The sequence below is a fragment of the Sprattus sprattus genome (assembly GCF_963457725.1).
Source record: "Sprattus sprattus genome assembly, chromosome: 7".
In the NCBI taxonomy this organism is placed as follows: domain Eukaryota; kingdom Metazoa; phylum Chordata; class Actinopteri; order Clupeiformes; family Clupeidae; genus Sprattus; species Sprattus sprattus.
This window is the reverse complement of record NC_137926.1, coordinates 4,443,791-4,456,918: the sequence shown is the minus strand read 5'-3', so window position 1 is coordinate 4,456,918 and position 13,128 is coordinate 4,443,791. Positions and strand designations below refer to the sequence as shown.

At 40.4% G+C, this 13,128-nt stretch overlaps 2 protein-coding genes across 3 annotated transcripts; one reads left to right on the top strand and one right to left on the bottom strand.

Moving 5' to 3' along the window:
* Positions 1-684: 684 nt before the first annotated feature.
* tctn1 (tectonic family member 1) lies at positions 685-7,397 on the top strand (the record flags this gene model as incomplete). Its single annotated transcript, XM_080842018.1, has 14 exons — positions 685-1,048; positions 2,752-2,869; positions 3,024-3,157; positions 3,328-3,479; positions 3,675-3,777; positions 3,978-4,090; positions 4,197-4,217; positions 4,455-4,604; positions 4,748-4,873; positions 5,046-5,134; positions 5,651-5,788; positions 6,150-6,303; positions 6,505-6,636; positions 7,236-7,397. 14 exons carry the CDS (start codon positions 685-687, stop codon positions 7,380-7,382), a joined length of 1,941 nt encoding a protein of 646 aa, XP_080698144.1. The 3' UTR covers positions 7,383-7,397.
* A 538-nt stretch (positions 7,398-7,935) lies between these two features.
* On the bottom strand, positions 7,936-12,377 carry hvcn1 (hydrogen voltage-gated channel 1). 2 transcript variants are annotated; one of them, XM_080841946.1, is made up of 6 exons: positions 12,293-12,377; positions 11,161-11,401; positions 10,790-10,894; positions 9,557-9,788; positions 8,809-8,921; positions 7,936-8,485 (listed from the first exon to the last, which is right to left on the bottom strand). In XM_080841946.1, the coding sequence occupies exons 2-6, from the start codon at positions 11,338-11,340 to the stop codon at positions 8,429-8,431; spliced, it is 687 nt and encodes a 228-aa protein (XP_080698072.1). In that variant the 5' UTR covers positions 11,341-11,401; positions 12,293-12,377; the 3' UTR covers positions 7,936-8,428. The 2 variants fall into 2 exon arrangements, with proteins under 2 accessions (XP_080698072.1, XP_080698071.1); XM_080841945.1 differs by having other exon boundaries at positions 12,008-12,329.
* Between the last annotated feature and the right edge of the window lie 751 nt (positions 12,378-13,128).

Here is a 13,128-nt window from a genome sequence, read left to right as displayed (position 1 = left end):
CAATCAAATGCACTATAATATAACTCGAGGTATTATATGCCTTCACGTTAACAGTAACTTCCTTGCAAGGTAATTTTGATCAATGTTGAGTGCTACAGAGAGTAAAACGGATCAGAGGCCAGCGTCTGGGGGTAAACTTAATTTAAAACGCTTCCGTTAATTCCCCTTTTCCAGACAGACGACTCACTTAGGTCAGTCTTACATGTCTTGTCGTATTCCAGGCAATATCTTTTGTAGCATTTTCTGCACGGAGGGAAAACATGGTGCATGTGCTCCAAGGTCACGTGATACATCGTCGCGCAAAGGTCGAATGTATAACACACAGAGTTAGCCTATGGATAAATAAATGATCAGACATATCTCTATGATATAAATGTCGGACATTGTTTCGTTTTTTTCACTTTTGATGTAGCTGGGGAGGCCTTATGCAAAGGTTTTATAGGCAGAGCAAAACAAAAACGGGATTACACAGTTGTGTGTAAATTCCAATAGATTTACATTTGAATACATTTTAAGGGAGAACAGCACTACTTCTTCTTTGCAATTGGAAGAAAAATTGGAACATAAATAAAAAGGCAGGATAATTTGTTTTATTTTTACCCATAATGCTTAGGCGCTTCTGACTTCCTGTCTGACTTCCTGGATACAAGACGCCGTAGACGCCAAATCTGGTCGGTTAGGATTATGGAAGCACTGTTTTTAGTGTTTATTTTAGTATACTCTGAAAGAACTTGTTTCAGTGCGTACAATGAGAATACAACCGACATTAGCAATATAACCGACTTGGTTGGACAACAGAATTTCTCGGAATTAATGGAGAGTTCCACTTTTTCGTTGCCAACACCAACAGATACTTTGCCCACACCAACAGATACTTTGCCCACTGAAACAGACACATCGTTCCCAGATCAAACTGGACAGAGCGAGACCACTTCTGAAAATGTGCCAACAGATCTTCCTACAACGTCAACAACACAAAGTGCGCCTACAGTCGCTCCACGGGAACCTCATCAACTCTTCAGTTCTCTGCCTAGCCCTGAATATTCTGGTACGATCTTAGACATTTGCATTGTTGATACAGATGCCAGCAACTGTAGGGGAGAGCGGGGTAATGTGAGACATCGGGTAATGTGAGACACCCCCTGTATCTAGGCTAAGGAACACATTTTTGGTCAAATGACAATTATGTTTTCAAGCCATTCCCATTCCCCCCTTGCCATGAAGGAGAGGTTGGTGCTGGTGCTGTGGAAAGTATGTTTTTGCACAAAAATGTGTTTTTTGCATGTAAAAGTAAATTTTCTTGATGTGAACTAAATCAACTGTTGTGTCAAAGCAAATTGATTCAGGTAGAAAAACTTATATCATACATGTTGATGAACTTCCAACATATAAAACCATGTGATTGATGTTGGTGAAGATTAGCCTGAAATGCTTAGAGATGTTGTTTTTTCTAAAAAAGTGGCTGCGGGGTAAAGTGAGACATATGCTGTGGGGTAAAGTGAGACACTGTTTAGAGAGATCTAACCCGTGAATGAGGCTTTTTGTCAGCAGTGACACAACGGAATATCTCTTCTGGATTCAAGTCCACTGGGATATTCCCATATAACCAAGCTTTTTTCCCTGAGGAAGTGTTTGCACCATCTCTGGTGTCAGACCGGCCAAATCCTGAGCTGAACTCCACTGGTCCATCCACTTCAGATGACTGTAACCTTCGCGTCGGGGTGCCGTTCGCCCTGTCGGGGCTTATTTTCACGATAATGACCGGCGTTCCATACATTATCCCTTACAAAATGAGTACGAGGCTGATATTCTAATCCAGCTGGGTCTCTGGGTCCTGTGTTCTGAGTCCCAGGCTGTTCTAGCTGGTTCTGATTATGGTCCTATGCCTGTGTTCTAATCTAACTGGTCATTCTATCTGTCATTTGAATGTTAACAAAAACATTTTTAATTATATTATGTTGTACATGATTTTGTTCGGAGTTACTTTCAAGTGTTGTGTTAAAATGCTTAATTGACCAATCCCCTTGATTCTGGTACTAGTCCGATATAGGTTTTGGAATGTGTAGTTGTCAATCTAGCTGTCAGGATTCTTACTGTTACAACATGTGTTGTTATGGTAGTTTTAAAGTGGAAAAAGTAAGTGGATCACTTTACCCCGTTGATTTCTCTGGTCTGTCTCACTTTACCCCTAAGCTGGGGTAAAGTGAGACACAAGACCACTTTTTTTAAAACAATCATATTTTCGATGCCCTTTGTCTTGAAGACATTCTGATGATTTCAATTGCTAGGAAACATCCTGAATAAATGGGATATGTGTACATTTTACTGATACATCAATTAAGCTCGCCTAGAGGAGAGCAAATGTAAAAAATGTCTCACATTACCCCACTCTCCCCTACCTATTTGCTAGCTAGCAAAGTAGATGTCAATATAGTTGCACACGCAATGCCGACTACTTGGTTGGTCTGTAGACCAATGTGGACTGTATGCACTAGTAATATTTAAGCTACTGTTGGTTCAGTCATCTATGTACCTGCCAAAATATACAAAGCTCAAGCGAACTCTTTATTGTTTGACTAGTCAGGGCAAATCAGGTTGTTAACGCCACTTAGCTAGCTACTTTCCATCGTAAAGCCACGTATTTTGATTGCGACAGGTAATGTTACAATTTACAGTTTACCTGTGTTTAGCTACGATCATCTTTGTGTTATTGTCTCTGGCTAATGAAGATCATGATCTTTATCCACCCAGTCTCCAGCCTGTGCCCATGTAACCAGCAGCATGCGGAGTGTGAGGTGAACTGCTGCTGCGATCCGGATTGCACAGATGAACTATCTCTCTTCACTTCCTGTTCAGTTGAGAAAGTTATGTACGTGAGGAAAAACAGTTACCTACTTGGATATTAAATCCATTTGATCATGCAAATCAAAATGTAAATGGAGATTCAATTACAATACCCCCTTTCAGATATGGTTCTCCATTTTTAGCAATAACTTGAATTACTTTTCCTTCTGCATTTGCAGTGTCAATCCAAAACTGTGTTGTCAAGATGTGGCTTCCTACTCATTAAGAACCAGTCCAGACGGTTATGCCAGCGTGCAGTCCTCTGTTTATCGAGAGGTCAACACGGATGTGTTCTGCATACAGAAAGCTAACTGTAAGAAACTTTCCATATTCACACATTGGTTCTGCATAAATAATAGCTCTGTCACAAGTGAACACACTGGTCTTGAACAATAACCTACATTTGTGAATGGAAATATATGTCTGATGTTTGTTTACCTACATGGCTACTGTATCATGTTTGTATTGTATGTTTCCTTATAGATGACCAAGGCCTGTCTTATGCAACTCCAGAGGTTCCCACAGATGCCAATTTTGACTCCCTCTTCCGTCAGTTTGTTGGATTTTTCTTTAGCACCTCTGAAGGGAAAGCCGTTTCAACCCAAGAGGTTCCAACCCTCTCAGCTGGATACCGGGTAACGTTCCTTTCATTATTTATTTAACTCTATAGGACAATATCCATAACGCCTAGCTTTAAATCTGCCGTTGATTCATGTTTCAAATTCTAATGCAGCATGGTATGTTCGTATTGGAGGTTGTTAAAGAACGTCAAGTTACCCTTCTTGTGGACTGATATGCCCATGCCTGTTGTCTTTCATGTGGATTGCCAGTATGATGATCCAATCCAAACAGAAGATGAGACGGGGCAGCGGGAGAACCTCTGGCTACCTGCTCCAGCAGGGACCACCTATTGCTTAGATGCAAACCCCGCAGGTAATTGACACCCTTCTCTCCACTTATTTTTTCCCTCCATTTTGATTCTCTCTCTCTCTCTCTCTCTCTCTCTCCCTCTCCCATACATACACACACACGGTTCATCTTTTTCTTTTGCTCTGATAAGGGTTTATTCTATGAGTAGGTATGCTAACTTTCCTCTATACATGATTGATATTGCTGTCTGCTGTATTGAACAGCTTTCCTACAGGATCAGACCACCACATGTCTGCGAAGCTTTGACTTGGTGAATGACTGCACCACACTGGCTGCATTAAGCTGGCAGACCTATGCCAGTCTCCAAGTTGTCACGGTGAGTCCATTGGTCTGTTCAATGAGCCATGGCATCCTATTAAATATGGGCCTTTGCTGAGAAGACGCTATATATTCATTCTGAAGTTTTACTTGTTATTTTCCAGGGAGAGATTACTAGTGCTAATGTAAGTGCAACCCCACCACTCCTTCACAAACACAAACACACACACACACACACACACCCACACATTTGTTTCTCAATAACATTAGAACTGTATCTATGATTTAATGGTTGGGTAGAGAGTTAGAAGGTTAGTATGGGTAAGCCCCCATGTCTAACCATGACTGCTATTATCTTGGTTAATAGTAAAACAGCATTAGTCAGATTGTTTTATTGGTCTGTGACTCTTTGATGATCACAGCGGGTCCCAGTGGAGGTGGTATCCATCGCCCTACAGTCTTTGGAAGGCGTACAGACCCCAGTGGATCCGTCCGACCACTCCAGCTACACTCCTCAACTAGTGAACCCAACAGGTGCCGACTCTGCAGTCTGCAATAATGTGGTGCTTCAGGTGAGGTCCTGGAATGGTGTAGATCACTATATCTATATCTTACTACATCACTGTGTTTTCTTGTGTAACCTACAGGCAGTTCTCTGGCTATTTCACACCTCTCTTGGTCATTAAAAAATATGTTGTGTTTCTATCTCTTAAAGGTCAAGTATGTAGTCGTGTTCAGCGACTTTGGAACTATCAGGAATGTGACCACAGCCTTTGTCCTTGGTACGGTCACGCCCAATACGCTGCCAATCCTTCAAACTTTTCAGATTGAATTTGTGCAGGTATGGAAAATTGGTGAAAGTGTTTGCCTATTTTAACAGGTTGATATCTTTAATGTTTGCCTATTTTAACAGGTTGATTTCTTTAATGTTTGCCTATTTTAACAAGTTGATATCTTTCCCATCTCTGATGTTTTATACAATATAGATCAATCATATTTTTGTATACTTACAGGAGTCCATGAGCAAACCAGTATTCAAATTCAGTGGCAATCCTGGATACATAGTTGGATTACCCCTAATTGCTGGAACAAAATCAGCAGAATATCCTTTCCACCAGCTCCGAGACATAGCCATCGGGATGGAAGTGAGCCCTGTTTATCTGTGATGCCGATGAGGTCGTTCTATATGTTCTTTACCCTCTCAAACCCAGTGTATATGTTTGGTACCCTCTTAAACCCAGTGTATATGGAGACAAGGAGCAGACTGTTAATCAGTCTCAGTTCAACGGTTTCATAGCCTGTTTGTTCTTGTCTGTTTTGGGATGGGCATCACGTTAACTGAACGATAATGGTCACTGATATCAGTAATAAGTAATATTCGGATTTGGTCAGCATTTAGTTGCTGTGGTGTCTTCTAGCAGTATAATTCATGAAGTTGAGTTTTTGTCACAATAAAAAATAAAATAAAAATTGGAAGAAAATTGGCCAAGGAACCCAATTTATTCGGATTCCAATTTCTACGTTCATAATTTTATGATCGTAGGTTCATGTTGGTTCAAGGATTCAGCTAATGAGCTACAGCAGTCAAGAGTCTGTGTCCTTAACTGTCCTCCTTCACTGGGATTGCATTGAGCAGTGACCCCACGGCAGCTCTCACAGTCATCCACAGCTCCAGGGGTCAGGACTGCCTGTCAGGCGGCATGGAGCGCTCCCCGGTACTCTTTGGAGTAGACACCGTCTCTGGCTGCACCCTCAGGTGAGCCAAACATCTCATTAAATTAATTACACCTTATAACATTTATAAGTTCATTTCCATTACTCTTCTGCATTGAGCTGAGATTCCCGGTGATGGCCGCGTACAGTGTGTTTTTTTGGCTACTCACACAATTCCCTCTAAACAAGTACATGCAATTGATAAACATAAACCTGACATTTCATATATCGAAAATTGGTGATAAAACAATAATGGTAAAACAACAGAAAACTCTTAAGTGCTCAAGGGGTTCAGATATTTTCAAGCAGCACTGTATATGTTGCATGTGAATTGTGCTGAACTATGACTGTGTTGTAATGGATGTCAGCCTTATATTCTCTGCTCTTCACACCTTTCTGCACAGATTGAGAGATGCCTCCAACTGCTCAGTTCTATATGAGGCTCTCATTGGCGTTCTTAAAGGCAAGAACTTACCAGACCATGTGGCTTCTTTTGGAAATTCCCTTCCTAAGTACCCTTTGGACTGGGTACCTATTCAGAACCAAATTACAACAACAGTAAGAGATTCATGGCTGCTTATTTTTATTTTGAGGAACCTACATTTTATTTTTGTAATGAAAAGATTTAATCTGATACAATTTTACAGAAACTAGGAAGTGCCTTATGTGCATAAATGCTGTTATTTTGGTACAAATACTGTCTGAGGTAAGCTTTTTTGTTTGTGCTTTGATATAATATGTGTTTTTATATTTCGACAGGCTTCCCAAGAGTGTGACGTACCACTATCTCTTCACCTTGAAGTGAGATGGACCAAGTATGGGTCCCTGGTGAATCCCCAAGCACAGATTGTCAGTGTGACGGAAATAATTGAAACCAACACGAGCAGCCTGGTAGGTTACCTCTTTCTCTAATTTCAGTATCCCCTTGCTTCATACCAAATACATCAAAGTCAAAGTCAAATTTATTTATGAAGCACATTTAAAACTCACCCTGACCAAAGTCCTGTACAATTAAATAACAATAAAATAAACAATCAAATAGAAAATAGAAAACATTAAAAAAAATTAGTTCACAATAAGTTCGGAGTTTATCATGTTTCCACTTCCACTCAGCTTCTCTGCACACCCTCCTTAAGGCTCTGGTGGCGTCATTGAGCCATAAAGGGGGCAATAGTTTAAAATAGAAGAACCAGTGGTTTAGAATAGGGAAGTAAGCTCTTCAGTGCTGAGATGGGGAGGGGAAACCTCAATAGTGCATGTATTTGGGGCAGCTATGAGGGCCTGGGAGAACTTATCGGCAGTCGTGGAGATAAGGTAGCGAGAGCAGCGTACAGGGAGATGAGAATTAGTTTGAACAAAAGAATAAAACAGCACTATGATCAGACAGGCAATGTGAAAATTATTGTAATTGTAATGTTGTCATTCAGTACACGACAGCAGATATGTGCGGTCATGACCATTTTTTTCCTGTTCCACTTCTGTGGTTCCAGGTGCTCTTGTCAGGTGCCAACGATTTCGTGCCCATCACCACCTCTGTGGCATTCGTGGATGTTTCTGCGCCAGCTGAGCCTGGTTACCGGGCAGCGCCCACCATCGATGCCAAGCTGCCCTGGGACTTCTTCTTTCCTTTTGTGTAATAGATGGAGGGTTTGTCTCCCACAAGGTCAAGGTTCATGTTCACAAGGCCAAGGTCTGTGTTCACAAAACAACTAACAGAGCAGGAGTGAGCGGACTCACAGGATCACATGAAGGGTTTATGGAAGGGTCCTCCAGGTTAATTTAGAGAGCAGAGAAAATAACAAATTCAGTTTGCTCTGCTCCAGGCACCAGTGGATTCACGGTCTGTATACATCAAATACTGCTTTATTTCAGCAGGCTCACTAATCTGAAAGTCCAGTTTAGTGATGTACCTGTTTGAGGATCCAAATGACATCCAACTATCCTGATGTTGTTTAACTGGTATCTCACATCGACCAATTCATGAGTGCTCAGAAGATTTAACCTACCTCAACATACTTGTTCAATGATGGGACCAACAGTTAAAATTGTAGGTCACGGATGTTTTATAGGATTATAAGTTTGCACTAGTAAATAATAAATGTATCTACATTAGATATGTGTATGAATTATTTTGTATATTTGTGCGTGTGAATGTTTTGTATTTAAATGCAATAAATCACTTTGATCCCACATTGACATGTGTTTTTTATTGGTACGTGACATCAAGTGTTAGTAAATTGTATACAATGGACTTAATGCAGAATACAGATATAAATGTGGAGTTCATAAACATATCTTAATGTCCAGTGAGTGAAGCATTTCCTTGTGTTTGTAAGGAAATCAATTTGAACAAAATGAGTTCCAACAAATATACACTTTTGTTTAGGAATCAAATTGAAAATAATTTGAAACAGTACAGCTGATTAAAAATGACCCCCTCTTGTGCCTTCATACACAAGTGTCCACTCGATTTAGCACAAGGGCACTTGGCCATGCAAAACAAGTTGTTTAGTTCACTGGTTCATCACACTTATTAGCTAAGGCACTATAAATACATTTGATTTCGATATTGGTCAGTGAATATAAACAGTTTCCCTTTTTTGTCATGTGCTGAGCAAAGACACAAGCCTCAAGTGCATTAATGTGCTTCATAGTTTCACAAACCCCTTCTTCTTTGGGAACGTCAAAACTCGATCCCATGTTGTCGCAGGAGTGAGCTTAGTCGACTATTCTCTTGCTCCTAAAAAAAAGACAGAATAACATAAATTCCAGTGCAGATTATTACTGTTACGGCAATAACAGCTTCATGTCACTGCCTAATGTGTGCGTGTTCACCTGGCTTTGGTGTGAGTGCTTTATTTTTTGTTAACATCCTACTTGCTGTTTTGACAGAGTCCAGCTTCTAGATTTGAACATACTGGTATGTGTATGAGTAAATATGCACAGTTACGATCTTAAACATGTAAATATTAGGTGCTCCTGTTAATAGGGAAAAATACATAAGCTACCTACCATTGGCATTGACTACCAGTGAACTGAGGCGTTTCATAGAAGTGCACTTACCATCTTTGTGTTCTTCTCCTGCAGTTCATTGACTCTCTGGATGAGGTGATCATTGCTGTCCTTCAGTTTCTGAATTTTGTGATTAGCACGATTCTTCATCGACACGAGGATGCCTGTAGAAGAGAGACGAGAAGGATTACACAATCAATCTCAAAGAGTGAAACAAGATAAGCTAGGACTACAGCCATTATTTAAAAATATATACATATATACAGTACCAGTCAAAAGTTTGGACACACCTTCTAATTTTTGAGAAGTTTTTTCTTCACTTTTATCATTTTCTATAACACTTTTTTTGTTTAGTACATCATTCCATATGTGTTCTTTCGTAGTTTAAATGTATTCAGTATTTATCTACAATGTAGAAAATAATTAGTAAAGAAGTAGTTAGTAAAGAAGTAAAGAAAACAATTCTCAAAAAAATGTAAGGTGTGTCCAAACTTTTGACTGGTACTGTATATGCAGCTCCCACTACTCTTCAGAGTAACTCTATCTGTACACACAGCCTGTATACATTAGTGAGCTACATCTACAATTACAGTCCAGCAGCCCCTGACAAAGACATATAAATGAAAACGCATTCAGAGTCATTCAGAACCGAGGTGTGATCTCTGTTCCTCTCAGCCTCTCTTCTCAGCACATCCCACGCATGCCATCTCTTAGATCTGGAAGGGACTCATCGTTGACGATCCTAGCCACCTCTTTTCTTCTCAGCACATCCTAAGCATACCGTCTGAAAAGAACTCACCGTTGACGATCCTAGCCACCCTCCACAGCCTGAGCAGGATCAGCAGCCCCACGCCGTCGAAGGCATCCTCGCTGGAGATGTACACCACGTCCAGGATGAAGGACACCACCACCACTACCCCATCAAACACCTCAAACTTGTGCTTGAAGAAGCCCAGGCGGTAGGCGAAGATCTTCCCTGCCAGCTCAACCATGAAGAAGGTGAGCAGTGCCAGGCTGAGGTAGTGGAACACCTGGGCACGGATCAGGAGATGATTATGGGAACTACCGGTGGAACAGCCACTCCATATTATCAATTATTCCATATTTAACTGACCGTATATTCGTGTCCCTGTTGCACTGAAAATATTTCTTCTCAAATAGGTAAACCACTGTTATTATTATTATTTTGCTATGCAATATAAGGGCAATACTTTGTAATGAGTTTTTGTAGATTTTATGTATGTATAGATGGAAAACCTGGGCAGGGCTCAGGAGATGGTGACTGCCTATTACTACCAGAGCAGGGGCGTCCTTCTACATTCCTGCACTTCCTTTTCTTTCTATGTCGTTTTTGTAATTCTTATGTAAAGTAGTATTTATTGTTACACCAGGTTTGTATTGCTCTTAGCTTGACCTTGTTCTCTCCCTTGTACGTCGCCCTGGACAAAAGCATCTGCTAAATGACTAAATGTAAATGTAAATGATGGGAGCTACCGATGGAACAGCCACTCCATGTAACCAATTATTCCATATTTAACTGCCCGTATATCCGAGGCAATATGTTCTTTTGTCCCTGCTGCACTGAAAATATTTCTTTGCAAATTAGTAAACCGCTGTTATTATAATGTTTTTGCTATGCAATATCAGGGCAATACTTTGTATTGGGTTTTTGTAGATTTAAAAAAAAATGTATAGATCCATTTATATATTAATACACTGTTGTATTATGTTTTATTGAGCTTGTTGAGATTATTTGCTCCATCTAATGATACTGGGAAATCTTGTTAAGCTGTACTGTTCGGGTGATGTGAATACATCTAAATGTGGCTGTGGCTTTTGCATGATGTCATGAAATGTGACAATTCTTACACAAGGCCTTTTTCTGCCCACCACTGAAACTGTGGTGTGACATGAAGAAAAAAAAAGAAGCTTTACTTCGGCAACTGTCTCGTTCAATAAGTATGGCCATTAGCAACTTACGCAATGAAGTACACAAACTAATAAAAGATAACATACATCACTTGGGTGTTACCTTTGGGGCAATCTTGCCATGGTCAGAGGCTATTATGGACAGATCCAAAAGAAGCTCACAGAGTACAAACACAGCATCCAAGATGACCAAACAGACCACAGCAATCTGAAAAACATCCATTACATACAAATGATCACAAATACCTCTGAAAAGAAGTGCGATATTAATCATTGTGGAATGTGACCGTTTTGTGAGCAATATTTTCAGACATGAGTTAAAGAATGCACTTGCCAAAGAAAGACAGTAACTGTAACACTAGAATCTAAGTTCAAAAAACTCTGGTTTCCCTTTTCAGGAGACCACACTCAACTGCGATTATGATTATGGCAGTTTGTCCTGCACTAATCTTTTACCCGTCCCTGTCCACGTACCTGAAATCTCTCGGAGCTGTACAGTCGGCACAGGGAGTCCCGGAAGGTGATTCGCTGCTGGTGCTGTCCAGTGGCTGGCTCCAGGTCTTCACTGACCTCATGGAGCCCCTCATCCTGCCACGCAGCATCACCATGGTGCTGGTCACCGACGACTGTGAAGAACCTCAGGTAACGGGACATATTAGCCTGCAGTAGGCTACGCCTGCAGTACAGGGAGCTCGCCGTGTGTTACTGGAAATATCTGAAAGAGATAGTAGGTTTGGTCTGGTCCTTCAATGTTTGGGTTCAAGTCCATTTTTCTTCAATTGATTAGTTAGCGGTGTTTCGCTAATCGATTAGTTAGCGGACGCACGATTCCTTGCTTAATGCTTCATTGTATTTCGTCCAGTCTGTCTGCCTTGCAATGTGCATATAAAGAAACCTCTGGAAAAGTACTCATCATTTTTAGTACCTTACTGATTAGGCTACTATTGATACAATTATCAAATTGAGCCTGGGCAGAAGTCTAGAAATATACAGGGGAAAGAGCAGTTTCATATAATTGTAAATAATAGGAGAGGAACGCCTTCACTTACCTTACAGACTACACATTTACTTTTGTGAGTCCAGTTTTTGGCAATTGTGTAAATCGTACCACGACTTCTCTATTCGGTCGAACATTGCAAAATGCTGGAAACCAGCATGACTCGGTGAGTCAAACCCACTGCGTCGAAATGGTTAACTTATATGAAAAGCTACACACAGCATACGCGAGTTCACCGATACTGAGTTCCTTTAAAGTTTATTTTGTATTACATAACAACAACATTTAGGTTATGCACTGCGAAATTGGGTTGACATAACTTACTTGGCTGGCTTTTCCTTCGCGGTAGCCTATTGCCAGTGACTTGTGCTCAACTCGTGATTTCCCTCAAAAATGCAGACCACACCATTACATGAACAAACAGAAAAAAATCGACTCTACAATGCTGTCTTGAGTAGCAACGCCTCATTTCGCACTTTTAGTGATATGGCTCCCGATTTTAATTTGTGCATTCTTAAAACAAACAAAACAAGACAGAAACAAGTTGGGGCAACTTAACGTTAAAAACCTAACAAGGGAAGCCGAGGGTTAGTTAATATGTAACCTTACCTCTATAACTTTTTGCAAGCACGTATCAAATTAAAAAGAAAAAAATATTTCACTCTCCCTCTCAAGTGCCCCTAAGAGATTCGCCAATAATCACACACAAATCCGCTTTAGCCTAATGGAGAAAGTTAACTTTTACCTAAACTCCTCCTCTCACTTGGAATTGTCTTTCCTTTCCTAAAGGAAGTGAGGGTGGCGATATCATGGGACCGTTAACAGGGACTGTCAGTGAAGAAGAGGAGATAAGAAACATACGAGATAAAGAAATATTCCTCGAAAAAACCTGACATTTGTGTAAATTCTGGCCTCTAAATATGCAACAGGAAGCCTTGTTTTTGCTGTTAACAGTTTTTTTCCTAGGCCTACGTGATGTGAATCTGAAATATTCTTCAAATATGTTATTATGTACTCTGACTTGATTCTGTAATTCAACTGTTTTATGAACTTTGTTTACTTTTTCAGCTCAAGGGATGTAAACAAATGTGAGCAAGTCAACGCAAATGTAAACAAATGCAGTGACAGAAAGCAGGAAGCATAGCGTTCGGTGCAAAATTGTGAAAAATGTTTTCAATGGTGTGATGTTGCAGCAAAAACATTACACTTTTAATGTTTGGTAGCCTATAGTGTGTTGGCATGTTGGATTTGTCATACCCGGTCTGGCGGCTGACCCTATGTGGAAGTTTTTGGCCAGTAGATGGCAGTATTTGTCACTACACAAAAGTCTTTCGTGGAACACAGTCAGTCTGAGTATGACAAATGTCCACAGTACATTTAGATTAGTTGAGAGAAGAAATGAGTACAGTTGCATGTGCATATCACAGCATATGTTTCTGATATAT